Source organism: Cryptomeria japonica, chromosome 9, assembly GCF_030272615.1.
Source record: "Cryptomeria japonica chromosome 9, Sugi_1.0, whole genome shotgun sequence".
NCBI classification, from domain to species: domain Eukaryota; kingdom Viridiplantae; phylum Streptophyta; class Pinopsida; order Cupressales; family Cupressaceae; genus Cryptomeria; species Cryptomeria japonica.
In genome coordinates, this window is record NC_081413.1 from 568,662,536 (window position 1) to 568,686,728 (window position 24,193).

The 24,193-nt window shown below is 36.0% G+C and overlaps 1 protein-coding gene across 4 annotated transcripts; it reads right to left on the reverse strand.

Annotated features, from left to right (window-relative positions):
* Positions 1 to 6,596: 6,596 nt before the first annotated feature.
* LOC131051279 (uncharacterized) lies at positions 6,597 to 14,771 on the reverse strand. 4 transcript variants are annotated; one of them, XM_057985723.2, is made up of 4 exons: positions 14,667 to 14,771; positions 11,913 to 14,353; positions 7,863 to 8,170; positions 6,597 to 7,555 (listed from the first exon to the last, which is right to left on the reverse strand). In XM_057985723.2, the coding sequence occupies exons 2-4, from the start codon at positions 14,234 to 14,236 to the stop codon at positions 6,951 to 6,953; spliced, it is 3,237 nt and encodes a 1,078-aa protein (XP_057841706.2). In that variant the 5' UTR covers positions 14,237 to 14,353; positions 14,667 to 14,771; the 3' UTR covers positions 6,597 to 6,950. The 4 variants fall into 4 exon arrangements, with proteins under 4 accessions (XP_057841706.2, XP_057841705.2, XP_057841703.2 ...); XM_057985722.2 differs by having other exon boundaries at positions 11,913 to 14,374; XM_057985720.2 differs by having other exon boundaries at positions 11,913 to 14,559.
* Positions 14,772 to 24,193: the final 9,422 nt, after the last annotated feature.

A 24,193-nucleotide genomic window follows, 5' to 3' on the forward strand; every position in this document is an offset into this window, starting at 1 on the left:
TGGCGGCCTGGCTGGGTGGTGGTGTCGGGAGCCCGGTGCGGAGGTAGTTGGAAGAAGAAGTTCCAGCAGGAGACGCCGGTGGGAGATGAAACAGTCGGAGGAAGATAGAGGCGATGGTCGAGAGTAATAACAAGGGTGTCGGCGAGGGCTGTGCTCAGGTATGGTCCCTGTAGATAATAATGCAGGCAAGGTACGGTGGTGAGGAGGGGACCCCCCTAAATATTATATATATATATATATATATATATATATATATATTTTTTTTTTTTTTTTTTTTTTTTTAAATAAAATTTTCAAATAGAAGTTTTAGACAAATATAAAAATTTTCTGCAATTAAAAAAATGGAAATTAAAATAAACCCGCAATTTTTTTTAATTTTTAACCTTTTTTTTACAAAATCCATACCGTACCACCCAAATTGGGCAAAAATTTTCCTCCAAGCCCCGAAATTGACTTTCACCAAAATAGGCCAAATTTATACTCAATTTATGGAAATGACCACCCGGATGCAATGGTGAGGTCGGATCTGGTCTAGGACACCTCTATAAGATACTACTACTCAAATCTGCCTCTTGACCTCCTTAAAAAACACAATAAAATCTCCAAAGGCTATGCAATGGCTGCTCCAACCGCTCTGATACCATGTGAGATTATGCTTGAAGCAACTTGCTTATAAAGGCAAAGCTAAGAGACAAGAGAACACACAAATATGACATGTGGCTTAATAAGATGCAAGGGTAGGTAGGGGTGGGTAGGAGAAATAGAAAAATATTCCACATGAGGTGGACCACCCACCGGAGGTGGAATTATAATCCCACAATAAGTGGATATGATAAAGTAACAACAAGATCACACCATAAAAGGTGGAAATTCTCCTACATACACACTCCCAATGTATGCACATCTCCTTAAGTGTCTCATATGCAAACTACAATGGTATGCATGTACCTAAGTAAACTTAAGTAAAGTGTAATTATATCCAAAATGAATAAATAATTACACCAACAGTTGCCAACATCATTTTTGGTGTTGTTTTCAGTTGATAGTTTTTTACTATGTTAAGGGTTAGCGCCCTAGTTAACGTTGCTTTACTAATAAAAAACAAGTCTTTCCCCAAGTTAAATGTGACATTATTTTCTTTTTCTATTTCTTCTCATATTAACTTCTTTACACTTTGATTAACCATTTTCTCTGAGGTTTTTAGGAATTCAAGAAATGTATCATCCAACTTGATTGTGATGTTTGATAGATCTAATCATATTGTTGGACTTTTGGCAAGATACAATAGGGTTGGAGCCTTCATGCTTTAATAGTCCTCTACCAATGATTTCTTAGATCTTCCATACTCTTCTATGCTCCTCTCCAAATTTGTTAGAATTTGTCCTTTTTCACAATGTATTTCATTTTTTTTGGAGTCTTATATTCTTATTTTCTAATTTCTTTCTCTCTCTCTTTTTCGATAACACACACCTTGGCATGCTCGACGACACCCAAATTGATATGCTCATTTATCGTTCTCTACACTTTCCAATCTCCTACAATATTTTTCTTTCGTCTCAATGTTCTATTAGCCTTATTTCCTTACTATTTGGGCTTACTGTGTTAACTATTTTTGTCAATTCAATTTCCTCTTTAAAATCAATTGATTTCTTCTTGTCTCTTTTTGCTATGGGTCTTTTTGTTTGGTGTTACATTACTCCTTCATCTCTTCCCATGGTAGTTATAAGGTAACTTCTTTCTATAGGTCACATCCTTTTAGGGATTCCTTCTGGAGATCCCCCTTTCCATTCTTTATCCCCTTGGTGCTTAACCCCCTCTCATGAGGTTGGCACCAAGGAGATAGTACCACAATTTACGACATAATTTTTATTTCTTCTCATTCTTCTATCCGAATTGAATCTTGAAATTTGAATTTTCTCCTTACCTTCCTCTATACAACTTAACCAAGGTGCTAGCAACAAAACCAATGTTAGAAATAAAATGGGGGAACATAGACCAAAGTATTGAGCCCCAAGTAATTCTATGTGTTGTATTCATACCCAAAACTCAATCAGACAAGAGGGATAAAGAGTTAGGCCTGAATGTGCATTAACTAGTAAATATAATGAAATCAATAAAAAATTAATTACCATAAACCATAATACATAATAAGTATAACTTCATATATATATATATATATATATATATATATATATATATATATATATATATATATATATATATATATATATATATATATATATATATATATATATATATCATCATCATCATCATCATCATCTCATTACATTATATATCATCATCATCATCTCCTCATTACATTCTTCTATTTTTATATATATATATATATATATTCTTCTATTCAATCATCTTTTATCTCATCTTAGCCTTTATGACTATCTCTATTACATTGTCCTATACAAATGTCTAGCTAGTGGGATGTGTCCCTTACATTCTACTATTATTATGGATGATGCCTCTTCATGTAGAAGCTCAACAACCTCCTTGTGGTGGTTTGTAGTAGGATCTTGTGACTGTTCTGGCATTTCCTTTCCTTGCCAACAAAGGGTGCAATGTCAAAGTAATAAATTTTTCGCTTCTTTAGGTTAGAGCCTACATATATACATAAATAAATTTTCTCAACATAATAATAAATCTAATCTTATAGATCTTGTGTTAATAGAATCTACTCCTTTTGATGCTATACCTAATACTTTGTTTTTTCTACCCCCACCCTCTCTAGTTAGTCCATCCTTGTTTCCCTTCTATGTGTGTATTGGTGCTCTTGATGTACATTACTCTTCATCTTCTACTCCTCTTATCACTTTTTGTCTTTTAGATTTATTCTAATGGTTATCACAGTCCTCCATACATCAGGGTTTGTCAATTCAAGGAGTTCCTTTGGTATCCTTGTTGGTCTCACTTTTTTATTTCAATATAATTATTGAGGAATTATCATATAATCATCACTTTCAATAGAAATCATATTTCAATATATGGGGTTGCATAAAATGCATTAATGTAACCTTTATTGATACCTTAGGATGCCTAATTCTTCATATTCATATTTTTCAAAATTATTGCTTAATCTTTGTCACATAATTATTAGTGTTCTTCTAGGTTGTTTGTAGGTTTACCAAGCCCAAGCCATTGTCTTTTGTCATTCACTAATGTTCAAAAATCATGCATGATAATGAGGGGGTGACCATCTTCAATCATAAGTACCAACCTTTTTCTATGTAGGGGAATTTCACTATTGACTTCTCATTAACAAACAAATAGGGCCTTCGTAGGAGTATCATTATTTGATCTTTGGCTTGTGTAAATGCTTTGAAGAACAAGCTTTTATTTACATTAGTAATCCCAATCCTTTTAGGTATCCCTCTTAAGTGTCTTATTCCTCACCTACATATGGTTATTTGTCCCACCATTCTAACCCTATTGCTATTTCTTCTCTTCCTTCCACCTACACCATTGCTACTTCTTCTAGAGTTGGACTTAAAACTAAAGCACCTTCTCCTTCCCCTATTTTTTTTGTAGTTCCTCCACCTATCTTAACCACACAGAATATTTCTTCTCTTCCTTCCACCTACACCATTGCTGCTCCCTCTTAGAGTTGAACCTAAAATAAAACACCTTCTAAAGTGCTTGTTGGTGTTTCCTAGTCGTGTCCTATTTGTTTTGGCGATCCGCATTGATCGTTGTGCGAGCTTTTGGTGATTTCTATGAACCGATAATGATTTTCATGTTATGCGGTATTTCTGGTGATGTAGCGTGTTGCGGTTGATCTTGGCGGGATTTCCGGTGGATGTGATCGTTTGGTAATTTGAATTAGGTCCATTCTATGTAATGTAAATCATAATATTGGTCCAATGGTCGATTTTTGTATCGTACAATGTAATTTTTGTAATTGAGAGTTGAGAGTTTAGTCGACCTTGTTATCAAGATTGATGATTTGTATATATAGGTGAGATGCTTATGTAATTTAGGTGCCCGTATTATGTCTACATTATCAGAGAGAGGTGATTGTGCAAATAAGAGAGTTATCATTTGATGAAGTGTTGAGGTGAGATTGGTGTTGCAAAGCAAGCAATTGTGCTTAACCGAAACTGTTATCAGGCATTTGTAGATGCTATCATTGCAGTTCATTCCTTCTCGATTGTAGTCCGAATCATATTGTAAGTTAGTGAGACTTCCCTGAGGGTTGTAACCTTTCAGGCATATATCTTTTGAGCAGTGAGCTCTAGGCAATGTGCCTGAATGCATGTGCAGACCACATTGCAATATTTTCACATAGTACTGTAGAGTATCATCTTACTGTGGGTAGGTTCCCACTGTAGTTTTTCTCTTTACCAGGTTTTCCACGTAAAAAATATTGGTGTTGTGTGTTGTGCTGTTAATTTGGTTATCTGCTATTGCTGCAGTCTATCAGTTTATGTTTTGAAGTTTAATTTGCTGTAATCCGGTGAAGACTATAAATACTAATAAAATATACTGAGAGAATCTCACATGCTGACCAGGCTCTTAACAATTTCCTATTTGGCCCTTAGAAGATATATATAAATACTAATAAAATATACTGAGAAAATCTTTAAAAAAATCAGCAACAAAGGAACACCCAAAATCAATTTATCTAGTAAAAAATAAATATACCAAAACAATCATCAAGTTATAAAATATTGTCAAAGCATTCAATCATTCAATCGCAACCTTCAAATATGTCTTGAGAAATTAAAATACTGTCAAAGTATCCACTCCTTCAATCGCAACCTTCAAATGTCTAGAGAAATTTCGACAACATAACTCTTTTGCAAATACAAGTGCAATCTCCATCCAGAGCATCTCTATATAAACATAATCCAAAACCAAATGCCATAAATGGTTTCCAAAACCATAAGCCAAATGTGGCTACCAAATCTATGGCACAAATTACAAATCATAACAAGAACAATTCCAATATAGAATGTAACTGACAATTTTGTAACTCCGCCACCACCAGGCATGCTCAATTTTGGATATGTTTCAGCTCCTCAAAGATACTCTTACATGTTCTTGTGTGTCAAAATAGTACAAATTAATCCATAATTTTGAGTCCATTTTATAATTTCCTCTTCACACTCTTATACATCATAAAATCTCTTACGCATCTTACATATCATAAATGCTCTTATAACACACCATATTAAAATTTACAAGTGACGAAGAGTACCACTCCAAGTAAGGTGCAGATTTTTCATGAGAGCACACTAAATTACGAAATAATTAAACAAATAGTAGAAATTAAAATATGTACGACACCTGCTCCTAACAATCCTTCTATGCTAGTGGTTTGGATTTTTATGGTGGCAGTGGTGTTTGGTTCATCAGTTGATTGTCAGACAATCAAACTGTTTCCTTGGTTCTTGTTTTGGTGGTAGAGCTGCAACCTTGTTATTGTCATATTTTTGTCCACTCATGGCTGTTCACCCCCCATGGTTTTTGCATTGCACCTGCTTGACAGGGTTGTTTTGTTTGGGCTCTTCTCTCTCAATGTTTGTATTCTGTTTATTTGTAGTAGTTGAAAGCCCAAATAAATCCCTCCATAAATTATTAGAAGAAGGAAAAAAAATGAGGTGCTTGACATGGACATACAAACCTGGAATTAAAAACAAATTTCTTGCAAGGGTGATAGAAAGAGGGAGTGAAGTAAATATTACAAATATTTCATCATTGATTAATTTTTCCAAGTCTCTCCTATTAATACTACAGTTTGAGGAAACTCAAATTCTATAAGATGTACCAGGTAAAGTCTGTAGATGCTCGACTTTCTTCTCTGAACCCTTATACTAAGTTGAGCAGAGTGAACAAATCAAATATGTTGACAAAATCTTACGTAAATAGAATGTTTAATGCATCACAAACTTCATTAATAGAAATCGATGGTGTGTCAACCAAAATCAATAAGGCAATCAAGGACCACACTAAAAATTTGATGGACTACATTCTACAACGAATTTCTAATGTTGCTATCATTGGAACATATGCATGTAGGAAGTTAAAAAAACTCACCAACACCATGCTAAAGAGATTCAAATAACTCTGGTAGGAAAAGTTTTTGGCAAATACTGATTGCCAATTAAAGGCCTGAAGGTTTGAGAAAACAAGTTATCCATTGCAACAAATGCAAATAAGAAGTTGAAAAAATCGCCTACACCATGCTAAAGAGATTCAAAGAGCTCTGGTAGGAAAAGTTTTTAGCAAATACTGATTGCCAATTAAAGGCCTGAAGGTTTGAGAAAACAAGTTATCCATTAGAACATATGCGAATAAGAAGTTGAAAAAATCGCCTACACCATGCTAAAGAGATTGAAAGAACTCTGGTCGGAAAAGTTTTTACCAAAAAGTGATTGCCAATATAAGGCCTGAAGGTTTGAGAAAACGAGTTATCCAGTACACTTATTAATAACAGAGCAGCCATGGCATAAAGTAAAATATTTCTGCAAATTGCATGCTTGTAATATAGATCATTAATTATTTTCATATATAGAGTAAAAAGTTCAATAATTTGCATTCACAAAATTTTCTTCAAAAATGATTTTCTTACAAAAAGAATGATAGGACATGAAATCTATCTTCTTAATAACATGGATAGAGGCTTGAGCTCTGTATGCAGACTACTGTTCAAAATGAGGTTTGCGTGTGCCAGATATAGTCCAAAGTGGATAAAGTACATAAATTAGAATATAAAGTCGCTTTTTCCCGTGATGAAAATTCATTGGAGACAAGATCCAGTGATAAAACTTGTTCCCACTCATTATGAGAATATTTAGTTCATCCTAGGATGGCTTGTTATCTATTAAAGCCTAAGACACCCTTGCCTATTATTTTTCTTATAACCTAAGAAGATACATATTAAATTGGGAAAATCCCATCAAAGATGCGTACTTGAAAGGTATTGAAATATTATGGATCTAAGCTCCCAAAACTGGATCACATGCGATAGCTTCTATATCCTTCCTACTCTTCACCAGAGATCTCTTCTTAGTATCAAAATCAACTTTATCTAGATCCCCAGCAATTCCAGTGTAGCCATAGAAAATCTTTCCATTCTCCACATGTCTGTCATCCTGCAATTGATGAGGTTTTTTGCCAAACATCTTTCCATTCTCCGCATGTCTGTCATCCTGCAATTGACAAGGTTCTTTGCCAAGTATCTTTCCATTCTCCGCGTGTCTGTCATCCTGCAATTGACGAGGTTTTTTGCCAAGTATCTTTCCATTCTCCGCATGTCTGTCATCCTGCAATTGACGAGGCTTTTTGCCAAATATCTTTCCATTCTCCGCATGTCTGTCATCCTGCAATTGACGAGGTTTTTTGCCAACACCTTGTTGGCTTTTATGTTGAGATTGAAGTTGAACCCAATTATTTCTTCCACGATGTTTTTCTTCACAATATTTGTGCAGCCGCTGAGCCTCCTGTAAACCAGAATATGTTGGAGAGAATTTAACTACATATGTGCCTCGACTGGCAGTACTACAATCTACGGCCTTTGATTTGCCACTGCTGAATCCAAGTTCTGCAACATTTTTGAAACTAGTGAGATGCTAAAAGCTTAAATACAACATTTTTTGAAATTATCCAGCTATAAAACCTATAAAAGGTGTCACTATGCAAAACAGATCCCACATACATCAACACAACTTAACAAATTGCCTACCCAATTCACCATTTATATTTTATACTGATTTCTGGCAAGTTACATGCCTAACTGGGGAATAATTTAAGACTTTTCATCCAAGACCGACCCACAAACAGGTAAAATCACAGATGAAGCAAATTCATAAGATGACTTGGATGAATACTTCGGAAAAAAGAGGATGTACCTCTGAGAATGTCATCCATTTCCAGATTGCTAGTGACGATCTGACATTCATCTTGCTTGTTTTTAAAAGTATAAGTGTGAATGATAACTAATGGTGGCCATAGAATAAGATCTTCTTTAATGGCTATTGCATCAGGTTTCGCCAATGACTGGTAAACATATGCATTATCAGGCACCACAGCATAATTCCAGCCCATTATAACACACAACGCCTTGTGTAATCCCAGGTGCTCAGCTCTAAGGACAACTTTCTGACAGTTGAAAGCATGCGTAACCAGGCTGTGTGTCGTCCCATAAACTTTTGAAAGGCTGCAAAGGGCAGAAGTGAATATTTGTTGTTAGTGGAAAGTCAAATCCCAAGCACAAGATTCGAAGGAAAAATAAGTTGAACTTGAAACTAAACAAAGCCATACAAATAAAAAACAAAGAATTAAATAAACAAATAGACATCCTTGTTCTTCTCAACACTAGTATTTTATGACAATAGCAGGCAACAACTGTCTCATCTACCAATCTATTTTACATTTTAAGACTTTCAACAATGCTAGCTCTTTTAATTTTAAGAAGCCAAAAACCATAGAAGGTGAAGGTAGAGACAGGTTTTTAGGCCACCAACAAGCAAGAAACCAATTAGTGCACAAAATTTCCCTTGTAGAAACTCAAAAGGGGATTGTCTTCCCATTTATCTTATATATTGTCTTTCAACAAGCTTATGATAAATCATACATAACTGAAAATTCTGAAGATGAAAAGCTTGAAATTGTATTTACAAAATGAAATATACCATGTCTTAACGATAACAGCACAAATTTAGTAGACAAATTCCTAGCTACGCTTCATTTTAGTTAAGGCCTATGAAACACTTAGGGAAACTATGATATATGAGAAATAAATCAATACTTGCTATTTATGAATGAATAAATTAGAATTTTACTTCTATCAAATCATAAATGCTGTCTCAATTGAGACATTGAAACTTAACAGAGAATTTCAAATACAGTAATCAATGATTGGTTACTTTTGTGCCAGCCTTCAAAGAAATTACTGTAAGTGATGAATTATTTCCCATGTCAATCCACTGTCACCATGATTGTTTGTGGACTACGTACTTACCCCAGGCAATATTTCCACGATCCAGCACTTGCAATTGGAAATGAAAATCTGCTATTTTGCTATGAAAGCAAGTTCACTGTCATCTTGATAATAGTCCATTATTAAAAAGTCTATCAGGTAGCAAACCATCAAGCATAAATTAGGCATGAGGTTGGAAATAAGTCTCTGTTGGAAAAAAAATTAAATCATTCAAACATGATAAGAGCCATCTCCAAACAGCAGTCAAATCTCTCATGAGAACTCGCAATTCAATTTGAAGTCAAGCTCCTTCCCAAGTTAAGCAAGATGATGACAATCTTGCTAGACAATGATAGACAAACAGATACTACTAGTTTATGACTCATCAAGCATAAGACTTACATCTTCAACTTTTTCATTTTTCCTTAAAGCAGTACATTGTTCTGAAGGTGGTCTGGCCTTGAATATATTGCAGGTCGTAATAGGTAGTGTGCATGTTTTTCAATCAACAGGCTTGCTTATTCAAAGTAGCTGCAAGCATATCTTTTGGAACCTATGTTACTGAATTGGCCAAAATGCTGAACATATTTGGGCAAAATTCGTTTCCAAATTGGATTCAAGTTCATTTCACTTGTGAAATCCTCCAAGGCACATTTCTTTGTGGGCAGATTCATTTGTTCATGAGCATACCCAATGTTTTTGGAAGGCATGATTGTGAGGGGGCAAACGAAGGATATGGAATCTATTGATAGAATCCTTATACAATGCATTTAAGAAGTGGGATCTCAAAATGTTGTCCAGGTCATAATAGACAATGCAAAAAATTACAAAGCTGCTGGTACATTATGTAATGTCCCAAAGGTTGACATACATTACCATGCATTATAATGTTTTAATTCATATTACTGAACTAATGAATGAATTATTATTTGTAATATATTCAATATTTATTATATTTAGACCCATTTTAACTTCTTTCCTAACCGTAATGAGGGATGGGGATTTACTGTCATGGAGCGCTGACACCAATCTACAAGGAGGCTCCCTCAAAGTTCCAGGACTCCGTCCTTACCCCATATTGGGCTCAACATCACTTGTGAGGATTTACTCGCCCCTCCCTACACACACCAACCTATCCTCTCATAGGCATTAGCAAATGATTAAAATCTAAGCCATTAATATAATAGTCTTTCATGTACTATGACATTAAACATGACTGTCATACATATTGCAGTCTATATTAATATTACTATAAAATACTGCATAAGAACATTATCAGTCTTCATATATTAAGCACATCCCCATGCATACCACAAAGAACAAGGATGTTACTTCTTGTAACTTAATAACAGTTCTGATCGATGTTGATGATATTGGATGCTTTTGATTCCTTTCCTTTATATCTCTCCATGTGAGGGAGAGATCACACCTTATCATCATGTATGCCCTTTGACAAGAGACACACCCTTTGAAAGAGTGCAACTCTTCATTATTTCTGCCCTTTGAAAGGGACACAACCTTTCACAATCAGATCTGCACTTCTTATTTGAATCAGATCTGAACTTCTGATTCTGCAAATCATCCCCCCTTCAAATGAGTTCTCTTCTCCCTTTTATACCTCATATTTGGGGGAGTCACAGGTTATCATTTCATACCTTTTGACTATTCATTAACTTTAATCAAATTTTAATTATATTCTTTTATATTTTAATTTTAATTTTTTTTTGTTCTTTTGTATTTTAATTATATTATTATCATTTATCATTAAATTATATTTCAAAGTGGGAACATTACACATTAGTTGAGACATTGTTTTCACATATATTTTTGACACCTTGTATTGTTTGCTTGCTCAGCCTCATGCTACAAAAGTTGGCAAAAATAGATTTGATCAAACAAATCTATGCAAAGGCAGAAGAGATACAAAGGATCATCTATCATCACAAACCACCACAAGTCGCAAGCCATTCCTAGATCATTCTCACTACTGGAGCTGCTAACTGAATTCAAGCCCAAACATATTCCAATTTTGCAACTACCATGCAAGATACACTCCCAATGATTATAATTGTCAGCTTATATTTAAAAACTGTCGATTATGTGTCATTCTAATCAAATCAATCAACAGCCATTGACAATGATATTTGTCATATACATGGATAGTCATAAGTTGTTTTGGTGTATCTTAACACTTCAGCCCCAAATTTTGCATTTCTCGAGTCCATGAGAATTCCATCTAGCAACAGAGTTGCAAGTATTATTTCCTCAAGAACTTTCCAGTTCTGCCTCATATTAAGATAAAATTTCTTGGATGAAATCAATCATTTCTTCATAGTAATATGGATTTCGTGTCTTCGCATGGAATGACTAGAGTGACTTGGCCATTATTATAAGCATGTTAACGGTATGATCTGAAGAAAAAATTCATGTGCTTGTACATTAAGTCTGGACCTTATACGGCAGAAAATGTTTTGCTTGGATATATATTAATATCTCCACGCTCTTCAACTGTATAACATCAACTATATAATTATCCCTGTTAAATATGGAAACTGACAGACTTTAGTGTAATTAAACAACAAAACTCATGGGAGAGAAAATCAGCCAATCTGCAATTTTTCAATGCTTTTGGTATTTTCTCAGTTCACTCTTTCATTAAACACGTTCAATGGTCTCCACATTGTAGCCTTACCCCAAACCCTAAGTCGGAGGTGTTTTCAATTGTGACTGCAAACCATTTGGAAGGATTAACCAAATTCGAGCTTGGTTTTCCATCAAATTGATTAGTAAACACAACAGAAAAGAAATCAACTCAATCCCAAAGAGAAGAGAAGCAAAAGGGGAACATTTGATGTTGATGTCAGAGACAAACAAAATGCAAAGGCAGTTATTAGATTAGGAAAGACTAATAACAAGGAATGAGTTTTAACACTTTTAACATTTTAACATGCAAGGATACTCAAGAAATGAGAACACGGACCTGCTACACACGATGCAAAGTAGGGATCCATATCTCCCGTTCTCTTCATATATTTTACATTCCCCTGGATTCTCATTGAGAATTTTTACAAAACGTAGGAATGCTTTCTGAACTTTTTGCTTGAATTTCTCAGAATCTTCAGGCAAGTCAGACAGCTGAACAGGATCCCTATCATTCACCAGATCATTTTCTTCACGGTATTTATTCAAAAACCTGTCTTGTTTAATACACTCACTTTTGTGTTTCTGAGAGTTGCAAGGATGGTGAATATCTTGCTCATAGTTTCTGTAATCAGATTTATCCTCACCGTTGCAATTGATTTTCATCAGATTTAGTGAACTGCTGAATTTAATTTGAGGCTTTGACTTAGAAATTTTTTTTCTCTGCATATCAGAGGAATTGTTCACAGATATGGATATAGTATCAAAATTTCTGTGTCTCTGTGAATGTATAGAACTCCTTGAAGTTCCTTCTTTATCTACCCATCCATTCTCATGGAGATCCATTTTTCGGAGCTTCCTTGATCTGCCCTGGTCATTCAATGGCCTCTGTTGTAATCCACCTCTGTGATTATCCTCCGCAATATACTTTCTCTTCAAAACTCTTTTTTCATATCCATGCTTGTCCAATCCTCCAATAGATAACTTTGATCTTGACGGTGAGCTCAAACTGGATTTATGCAGATCAACAGCAGCCTCTGGAAAGTGATCCCTTGCTGCTTGTTCGAAATCCATAACAAAATCATTTTTTCCAAATGAATACTCTTCCCTGGCATGTCTGGTTAGAGGACTCCTGGACACCTCCACTCTCAAAACAGATGGTAGGCCTCTTCTGCTCGATCTGAAAAGATCTCCATTCAAACCACTGGTAATAGCCCTCGGTGAGAATGACCTATATATGTCTCCATGATCATCCAGTGGATCATTCTGTACAGCCATATCTTCATTTTCTCCTATAAAGTGTTTCCTCAAATTTGTGGTATTTTCCATGCAATCATTAATTTGAACATCCGAATGTGGTCTTACAGATCCACATTGCCAAGATTCTTGCCTTTGGGGGCTATCGTTATAATTGTGACATGGGATGTGCTTCCCTTTGTTGTAGTTGTCATGAGGCATTGGAATAATATGAGAACTATCTCTCCTGATATTTTCTGTGCATGCAGCAACCACACCACCATGCACTTGTCTTGTTGAATAAAGCGGAAAGTCATTGCTAGAACAATTCCCTGTGTGAAGCACCGAGCTATTCTCTTTACTGTATGTATCCCTTTGCCTGTGTCTCTCACTTGCAATAGCTTCACTACTGTATGTATCCCTTTGCCCGTGTCTCTCACTTGCAATAGCTTCACACAACTTTGTATTAGAAAAGTCTTCAAACCGTGCATGTAATGAACTTGTATGTTCACCATATGATAAACCTCTAGGTAAACTAGACGATTCACTTGTTACTGCAGGAATTTCAGACTGTAAAAAGCTAAACGGATAAACGGCTCTTCTTGAGTAATTAAATATATCTCTTTCTTCCTTCTCAAAAACTTCTCCATTTGATCTGCTGCATTGTAGTTTATCTTGTCCATGTGATAGTCTGGCGCATTGCAGTTTATAACTGCTATCTGTTGTAAGAAGTTGAGATTCTTCTCCAAATTGTGATGCAACTGAATTAGTGTAACCGAAATCTGCATTGCCAATGGAACATGGTGTCACCTTCTTACTCCCAAGTATGTTATCTGCGTCGTATGATTTGGGGTTGCATAATGAGTCTGGAGTCTCAGGAGGCAATAAGAAAAATGGCCTCACTCTCCCATCCCCCAACACAATAGGCTTCTTTAGAAGAATACCACAGCCATCTAAAACTATACCCTCTCCCCACATACTAGCAAATTGGTTATCCTTCTTGTCTTCAGTTAATTCCAAATCCTTGCCCATGGCTTTGTTTCGCATGCAAGAAAAGCAATTATAGCAGACATCCTCTTCCGCGTTACAGTGATGAGATGGAGAATAAATACTACAATGCCCTCTGTGTGATAATGAGCTAATTAACTCGTCAGGGTTTGGCACTTCATGCGATGCCAGTCTGAACTCGCAGTCTCTTTCTGCTTCATTGAATGACTGTCTGAATTTATTAACAGAAGACGTGGGAAAACGTTCATTCTTTACTAATTCTGACCTAGCACCGGAAGAGTAAAATTCCGCGAGCCCAACATGAGCTCTTCTTGACTCTTCCCTCGTTGGAGATAAAATCATTATTCCTTTTCTTCGGCTTAACCAAAGACAGTCCTCCTGCGAGTTATGGGGACTTGTATACCTTGATCCTCTTTCCATTTCTTTTGTAAAAGACTACAAATTCTCTTCAAATTTCGAAACCCTTGCAATCTTCAGATCAAACAGTCTGCGTCTTCAAAACGCCACATGATATTTTGATGGATGCATTCTCCACATCTGAACAAGACAAATCAAACCCTAGAACTATGCATGGTGAATTCGGCTCTGGCAGCTTCTAACAATTTTCAAAATGTCTCCAATCCCTTTTAAGTATTTTTAAGAATAAAGCAATACCTAGTTTTCTTTTTGAAACCTAAAACTGGATAAATATAGCTTCAAGAAGAAGAAGGAGAAGAAGAATACGGAAATAAGCCAGCAAAATTCTGTATAAATATGCATGCTATATCAAAAGATATTTAAAGAAATCATATACAACCAAAACCCTGGCAAAATTTCTTTAACAAAATAAAGGGCGGTAAAGATTTCTGACCTTAACTCTGAAAAACGCGAGGGCAGCCATCTCCATTAACTCTGCTTTAGAACTTTGAAACGTTGAAGTACTCTATATATAAATGTCTATTTAAACCAACTCCCGCTCTATTTGTAACGGCAAATTAAAACTCAATTTTTTATTCGTTTCTTTGCCATATCATTCTACGGGCGAAAAGTGCATTCTTAATTTATAGTTCTTTTATATTTAAATATCTTATATCTATCCACATACTTAGATTATATTTAAGATATACCTATATATGCTAGTTTATAACTTTATTTCTCCATAGATGAAAAGTGCATACTTTTTTACTCTTTTAATTTATAGTTATTTTATATTTAAATATCTTATATCTATTAACATGCTTTATATAGATTATATATAAGATATATATGCTAGTTTATAGCTTTATTTCTTCTAATTTAAAATTTTGATTGTAATTTTCATTTATTTTACTTTTTTAATTTATATATGGATACAATTTAGCCCACTTTCAATTAATCATTATTCGCCTACTTCTTTATTAATTTTTTAAAATTGTGTATAGTTCAGTTATAAAAAGACATAATCTCTAGGTTATTTCAATCATCAAATTTTATAGTTTTGTCATACCTGTTATTACAAAAGATCAACCAGCAATCATAAAACTAACTTCTTACATCATCTTCATCAACTCTTGCATCAACAATTACTCGACACTTCATAATAGCAAGTCAAAAACACTTAGCATCATCATAATCATTTGCATCTAATGCTTAGTGTGTCTTTCAATTTTATCAAAACGGTTGAATTAAACAATGGAACTTAACTAAGACAAAAGGTGGAAAATCAATTGCATTCCTTTGCTAGCATAGCAAATTCATATAATGTACGTCAACACCACCAAATCTTATCTTTGTAGGTTTCAAGCATAGACAAAACAAAGCATCTTTTAAAGGAATTAATGGCGAATAAAGCATGAAAGTTAAGTGTGGGTCATGATAATTCTTATCATGGTATTTTTAGACCTTGTTTAAGCCCATGGTAATTCCTTTTCATGATATTTTGGCCCTCCATGAGTCTATAAATTGAGGACTTGAGATGGAGGCATTGGGATTTTTTTTAATGTAATTATTCTATTGGGTTTCCTCTAGAGGAGTAAGATGTAAGTCTCCATGTTAAAGATTGAGCATGCACTAAGAGGTTTCTTGTGTCTATTAGTTTCTTCTCTTCTATCTATTTTATTTTTTCTTTCATGTTTTCAAAGTGTTGGTGTACATGTGGTTAACAATTTCTTGGACATTATTATATTTTTATTTAATTTATATTTGTGCTTCAATATAATGTAAAATATTTTTAAGGTGGCAACCTTGCCAGTGGTGGCATTTTGTGGTGTGTATAATAAGTTGTAAGAGCATATAATATCATTATGATATTGTAAGATATGGGAGTTATTTTTGACAATTTTTATGACATATGTAAGAGCATGATTATAGGGAGTTACAAATTGGCCAAGAATCTTCACCCATTTATGATGCATGTTATGACATGTTATAGATCATCTTTTCAAAAAATGTAAATGAAAAGTAATAAATCAAATTTAAAGTGTGAGTTGTGAGAATTTTCTTACCAAGGTATTTTTTTTATCTTATTTGGCCCATGTAATACCTTTTAGTGGCATGCGCCTCCATGAATCCATATATTGAGGGCTTGAGACAAAGGCATTACAGATTGTTTCATGTTGTTTCATGCTAGTTATGCTATTTGTTTTCCTTCAAAAGAGAAAGATGTAAATATCCATGTTAAGACTTTGAACCTATAAGCGTATTGTAGAAAGTTTTTTGTTGTGGTAATACATTGGTCCAATACTTTGGAGCATTGTTTTTTCTTACCCAAAAGATTTTTTCCCATGTATATAGGTGTCTTTTCTCTTCTATCCATTTTTCTTATTACTTTATGTTCTTAAAGTGTTAATTTTCATTTCATTATGTTGTCAAATTTTACTTAGATTTGAAAGCTAGGGCTAATAGTGGAAAATAAAGTATCTATTTTTTGTATTAAGGGTATTTATCTAACTATATTAAATATTTGATTGAGAAAATCATAGGATACTAGAAAGTGCATACTAAGTATTTTTCCTTAAAAAACTTGGGGTCTACATATAAGGGAAGTAGGGTGCCTAACATATACGCTATAATGAAATCATCCTTCCATCACCCACCACTCTATATTACTAGTGATAATATGGCCATAGTAAAGCATGTCATTACGAACAATGAAACCAAGAGAGGCATTAATCATAAAACATAATGCACAGTGGATTCATCCTATTAAGATATTTTATTCTCAAATCTCAACTCCACAAAATCCTAGAATCCTTAAGGAACATCCAAACCATCTTAGTGCCTAACACCAAATTGAGTGACTCAAAGTTGTTTAAATCCAACTTGCAAAAGGAAAATTCTTTATTCAAGTAAAAATTATGATCCTAGACTTAAAATTCCATAATAAATACCAAAGGATGGTGATAATCTATTTCACTAATTGTCATGTCCAATATAGAAATAGATACGCATTTGTAGCTTTAAAGATAGATTGGATTAACAAAATGTAACAAAAAAAAAGCAAATATTAACTTTTTCCAAAATTGAGAAGATCTCAAAGAATGTACTAATAATGGTTCTTCAAGGAAATTACCATCCTTAAAATAAAAATGAGAACAACAAGATAATTGTTTGACAAGTTTCAAATCTAGAACCCCGACACTCTCACAATCCTTTGTTATCTACATGAAAAAACATTAAAAAGAATAATTATGATATATCTAAGTTGATCCCTTCATCATGGGATCTTCAAAACCTAATTAAGATTTTAGAATGGATGTCTCACTGAAGATCACGGTATGATTAACAATTTATAAATGAGTCAAGTGGTCTAGAGTAAGAGTAATATTTGCATCCTTAAAAATCTATTGTTCCCAAGCATACATTAGATATCTCTCCAAAATTTATCCAACGGATAAAAAGTTAAGGCTATATTAGGTCTCCTTTATATAGAACCATGGGCCTTATGAAGAAGCCACATAGTAAATCGTTTACCCAAATAAAAAGGATCAAGGTAGAAATGTAGTCCTTACTGGGTTATGTCTGTTGTACACCTTGGATTTTAATAATACTACATAACATTATTATTATATATAAAGGTGGAGAGGAATATAGGATATAATTGGGAACTCTAAGAGTGGTGGGGAAGGAAAGAAGTCACCCTCCATTGATCTTGGTCACTTTTTTGGTCTAGCTCAACCTTATAAATTTGTTGTGTTTGTTTTTTATTTGACGGTTCATATATTTTAAATTATAATTTTTTTGTGTGTGATTTAATTTTCTCTTTTTTTTTTTGGTTTGTGCATCCTTTTTTGGGATTATTCGTTGGTCTTATAAATTTTGGTTAGATATTTGGTCTTTAATTTTCAATGGTGATAGTCAGGGTATTATAATGTGATGAAGTTGATGTTTTTGTATTAGGGATTGCCTTTTATTTCTCTCATATTAGCAAGATAGATGAGTAAATTACTTCATAGACACTAAATTTCTACATCTCTAAGAAATTAGAAGGCAATAAGGATAATTGATTAGGTGATGGAGATAATCATTTGTTTTGAATAATAATTTTGAAAGCACTCTCATAGAGATGTGGTGAGTGGAAAAGAGTTGGTGGTTCCAAATCTACATTTTTTCAATGGTAGAGATAGAATGGAGGTTGATATGGATGTAGAAGTGGAAGGGTAAACAACTTTGAGGAAGAAGAACCAATTGATAGCCCCCCCACAAGAGGGAAAGAGAGAGACTATGTATCTCCCCATACTAAATAATTGCCTACAAGAATGGCAAGTGTTTGAAGAAAAAACATAATTTAACACTTACAAACCACTTGTCTCCCGTTAGGAAGAAACAAAACCATGTGTAGATGTAGGTATGCTTCCCATGCAGGATATGCTAGAAAAGATGGAAGCATGATGAATGAAGATGGTGCCTCTAAAAACCGCTCATTTGTCTCCTTATCGAAGTGATATGATGATGCCACAATCCAATCAAGTACATTCCCAAACAAACAAGAAAGTGACAAACTGGAGCCATGTGGAAACTAATATAGAACAAACTCCAAAGACGAATATGATCTGACAACAAAAATGCAATGACTGTCATCAAGGAAAAGATAAAACCCCTCAAATTATCCTCCAAATTTAAAGTAGAATAATGACAAACCAAGTTTGAGATATTGGATAGGAATCCATCTTGCAACCAAAAATCTAAAATACTAAAGATGTCATCCAGATCTGAAAGACAATAATGATCATGTTGATCATGGATAATGGAAGTCTCAAATGACTCTAAATAAAAAGTCAATGGAAGTGAAGTTGGATCAACTATCACTGAAGAAGAATCAAGAACCTCTGAAGCAACATCAAATGAAGTTTCAAAAAGCTCCAAAGCATCACAATTATGGGGTGTCTTCTCCGAAGAATGCAAAGGCACAATAGGATCATCTGGAAATGGGTGAGTATCAAGATCTCCATATAACTTCGGGATGTAAGTCCAAAGAGCATAAGAACACTCAAAATCAACAATAGACTCCAAGATGTTGTCATCAACATGCATAGCAATAACTCCTATGACTTTAGCCCTATTGCATTTCCATGCAATATTTTGATGAGGTGTGTCAGGGAAGAGCACAAGATTATACAAATATGGCAATAAATGAAGCCCACTAAGATGAGTGGTAATGCCATCTCTCCATTGTTTACAATTTCTCCTCCTCAAGATGATCAAAGAAGGATGAAATGAAAAACCCATTATAGACTATGACAATTCTTCAAAATCTCAAAGATAGAACAAACAAATGATTATAGAAACCTCCAAATATGACGTGCAAATGAAAATAAAGCCCTCCACAAATTGTACCTCTCCAAATATAAGGATTTCCAAGTTATCAAGCAAATGATCTAAAATGCAAAAAATTAATAGATAGTACCTGGTGTTGAATTTAGAAAAAGTGCACACACTGAATGATAGAGATCATCAATATCTTTTCAATGCTGCAAGAATGACAGAAATCGAAGATCATGGCAAATAGTTATGAGTTCGAGAGTCCAAATAGAAGGGTTGACTTCAAGTTGCAAAAAAAAATGATAAATAGTCAAATGAGACATATTGATCTACACCACCAGTAGAACCATCTTTCCAACAATATATGGAGCGCAAAAAAACTGACTTCAAATACCCAAGATATGCTCCATGGAAAAAAATGCCTATATGGAGTCCAATGAACAAAATAAGGGCTTTAGATTAAGCCCTAGGGTAGATTGACCCTTGGTCACCCACGTCCACCTGCAGTCAATGAGTAAAGGAAAAAATAGCCAGTGGGGCTAAATATGGCAAATAACCCTGATTGGGTGTCAATGGCGATGAGGCTTGGATAGGGCACACATGCAAAGGAGCCCAATAATAATAAATAACCAAAACCAATATCGAGTCACCAAAAAACAAAATTCAATCCCTCCAAAAACACCACAAAAAGAAGACCTTGCCACCAATTAATAAATCGCTCCACAGAATAGTATTAAGCACTCGAGAATGAAAGCGATGCAGGTACCAAGCCATCAATCTCCAATGATGTCTCTCGTAAGGGAAGTTTCAAATTGCCTCTTAATAAACAGGTGTCACCAATAATTAATTGACAATCGAAAGAAAAAGATATAATTGATATAGGTCAGAATGGGGCAATAACAAGAGTCCAAGAATGAGGAAGTAGTTATCCAATCCCTAAGATGCACGAATGAATAACTTACTTTCATACATCATAATTTATGCATACTTTAAGCATTGGTGCATCCTAAGAGCTGGATAGTAGATTCTTAAGAATGAGAGGAGTTGGTTTATGAACTTGATGAGAGAGGTGAAGATACACAAAAATAAGAAACTGCTAACCAAGAGAAAATGAGGAAGTTCAGGCACCAAGAGTCACCTTAATCAAGAGAGCACAACATATTGAAAACTCCGATAGCGACAAATAATTGATAATGTTTCGTTGAGATAATATGAACCAGCCAGCTGAAAACAAGAAGAGTTGCATGATGGCATCTTGCGTGAGGGAGTCTGCAGGGTTTTGAGCTAGGGCATCGATGCCCTAGCTCGTGGGCGATCATTGCATGCTGGTGTGTTGGGGGGAGGGCAGTGGAGATTAGTACAGGGAGGGGAGGAGTTGCTTTAGAGGTGGCGGGTGTTGGTGGTTGAGTGGTGGCTTGCGAGAGGGGGGTTGTGATGTGCGCGGCAGGGGCTCGGGGTTCCCTGCGGACCTGTGGATAGCTAGTGGGGCAGGGGGTTGTGGTCTACTCTACCAATCGGTGGTTCTTGGGAGGGGTGGTTTTTTTGTTGTCGTGATTCCTTGCTTGTCCTCTTTGGGGTGTGGTTTTTTTGTGAGGTTCAATGTCAAGTATTGGTGGAGAGGCCTCGAAGGCACCTCCCGTCATGGATTTTCATGCTGCGGTGGGTTCAAAATCCCCATCCCAAAGTATCAAGACTTTTGATAATAATCTTTTTGCCTCAAATTCGGGGTGTGGTAGTGTTGGTGACTCTCGGATTACAAATATTAATGGTTGTCTGGAGAGATGTAGTGAGAGGTCGAGGTTGGTTATTCCTCTGGAGATGATAGCTGAAGATGTTGAATACTTTTCAAAACACTCGCTATATTGCAAGTTTTTGGGGATGAAGGTTTCTCTGCAGTTTTTGGAGAACTAGGCACAGAGGACTTGGGCACCGGAAAGGGAAATGGAGATTATGTTGCTGGCAAACAACTACTTCGTAGTTACATTCAACTACATGGAGGATCGCAATAGGGTTTTTGAAGGAGGCTCGTATTTTTACAACCAGGTGGGGTTGTTCATCAAACCTTGGCATGTGGGGTTTAACCCTTCGGAGGAGCTCCTGAACAGGGTCCCAGTGTGGGTTTGATTACTATGTTTTCTAGTGGAATGTTGTCGGAAGGATGTGTTGTGGATGCTCGCTTCATTGCTTGGGAAGCTAGTTGGATCTTCAACACAAACCCTGGGGAGAAAGGTAATAACTTTCACTCGTATCTGTGTTGAAATTGATCTTAGTAAACCTTTGCCATATGCTATAGATATGTGTGCGGGCTCTTATTCTTGGGTTCAACAGTTGGATTATGAGACTTTACTATTTTGGTGTCGTCTGTGTCATGAGTATGGTCATTTACAGCGCAAGTGTCCTAGGTATAAACCGGTGGTGTGCCAACCTCAGCAGCCGACCCATAACCTAGATGGGGATGATAAAGGAAAAGTTGCCATGTCGAATGAGGTTGTGGGTGTTGATGGTTTTGTCTCAGTTAAGACAAAGAACGAGAATCGAGGGCAAAAGAGGTCCTTGCAGGAGAGACAGGAGGAGGATACCTTTAACATATTTGAAGCCTTGGATGACCTTAGCCAAGAGGAAGTGAACCCGAGGTTAATTCCTTTAGATCAAGGTGCATCAGGGTTGGTTCCGGAAAATGTGATCCGGGACTCTACCCAGGCTCTGCAAGTGGTTGGAAGTCAACAAATGGAGATGGATCAGACAGTAGTGGCCCAGTTGGGACCCACTTCTGGTGCGGAAGTGAAATTGGCTGGGGGAGAGGGTTCTCCTGCAGCTCAAAAATTGGAACCTGTTGGGGTCAAAAGTAATAAGACCTCCTTACACCTGGGTCTTCATCAGAAAGACATTAAGAAAGGAGCATCGAAGAAGAATTCAAAGGTTGGTAGAAAGAAAGATTTGGATAAGATCAAATTGATGGGGGAGAATTTGGTTGAGTCAGGGTCAATAAAGACTTTGGATTCTCACTTTTCCAATCCCCTGAAATGATTGTGCTATCATGGAATGTGAGGAGCTTGAACAATGGCCCTAGACAAAAATTTGTTCGGGAGTTGATTAGGAGTCATTCACCTGATGTTTTGTTCTTGCAAGAAACTAAAATTTATGTGGAAAGTATGATGGGTGTGGTGTCGAAGCTTTTGGGGAGAGGCGAGTGTCAGTGTATTGGGGCAGTTGGCTAGAGGGGTGGCCTATCTTTGGAACCCCTTGAGGATTCGTCCTATTTGGTCGGTTGCTTCCAGATCTTCTTTATCTGGGGTTGCCTCTAGTCTTGAGACTGGGGAATATATCTTGTTTACTAACATTTATGCCCCCACTGATCTTCAGGGTAAGCAGAATTTATGGTCTCACATTTATTTTATGTGAGGGTTGTTCCCTTTTCATCCTTGGATTATGGCGGGAGATTTCAATGCCATTTTAGAGTTGTGTGAGAAGAAGGGTGGTTTTATGTGTTTAGAACATTCTTCTTTCCTTCTCCGGGATAGTATATCTTCATTGCATCTTGTTGACATTAAGCCTGGTAATGGTTTGTTCACTTGGAACAACAAGAGGGTGGGGGAGTATTGTATTGTATTGTATTGCGGAGAGCTTGGATCGCTTTTTGGTTTCTAGTTTTGCGGTTGGTGGGGGGTGGTCCACATGTTCGGAGATTCTAGATTGGAGAGGGCCGTACCACTGGCCCATAAAGTTGGTGTCTTCTTCTGCTCAGGTCGCTTGCACTCCTTCATTCAAATTCCAGCTTATGTGGTTGCATAATCCTTCTTTGCAGGATCATGTTGCGGAGCGGTGGAGGAAAGGGAGGCCAGCCTTTAGCACTGTTATGTACACTTTTGCCAAGCAACTGCAATTTGTTAAGGTTCAATTTAAATAGTGGAACCGTTGGTCTTTTGGGAATATTTTTCATGCTAAGAAATCTACTCAAATAATGTTGAATGGCATTACGAGGGAAATAAGAGAGCATGGTTTGTCTGAAGCCTTTCTTAGGGAGGAAGACAGGGCAATCAAGGCTTTAGATGAATGGGAGCTTAGGGAGGAAATCTATTGGAAACAGAGAGCTCGTATTGATTGGCTTCAAGTGGGGGACAGGAATACTGCGTTCTTCTTCAATTCAGTGAAAGCAAGAAGACATGGCAATTCTATTCCTATTCTGGTCAATGATAGAGGTGAGACGTGTTTATCCTTGTAGGAGATCTCTAGGGAATCTTTACAGTATTTTTGGTCCCTCTTTAGCGAGGATACTCAAGGGAAATTGGAAGAGGAGAATCAGGTTCTTGCTTGTATTCCTTCTCTAGTTAGTAGGGAGATGAATGAGTAGCTTATGGGTCCTATTTTTCTGGAAGAACTTGAGAGGATTATTTTTCACACGAGGAAAGGAAAATCCCCTGGTCCGGATGGGTTTCCAGTTGAATTCTTTCAAGATTTATGGGATATTATCAAATTGGACCTATTGGAGGTGGTCCAAGAGTCTCAAAGGAATAAGCAGATGATTCGTGCTTTGAATGCAACTTTCATTGCACTAATCCCCAAGTGTGATGGGGCTGACCAGTTAGGCCAGTTTCGCCCTATCTCTCTCTATAACGTGATCTATAAGATCATTTCTAAGTTGATAGCGGAGAGGTTGAA

Coding starts and splice junctions, on each gene's coding strand:
- LOC131051279 (XM_057985723.2), bottom strand. CDS start 14,236: ATGGAAAGAGGATCAAGGTATACAAGTCCCCATAACTCGCAGGAGGAC. Junction 8,171..11,912: donor CTTTGCATCGTGTGTAGCAG/GTCCGTGTTCTC, acceptor TGCCCTTTGCAG/CCTTTCAAAAGTTTATGGGA. Junction 7,556..7,862: donor AATGGATGACATTCTCAGAG/GTACATCCTCTT, acceptor AAAATGTTGCAG/AACTTGGATTCAGCAGTGGC.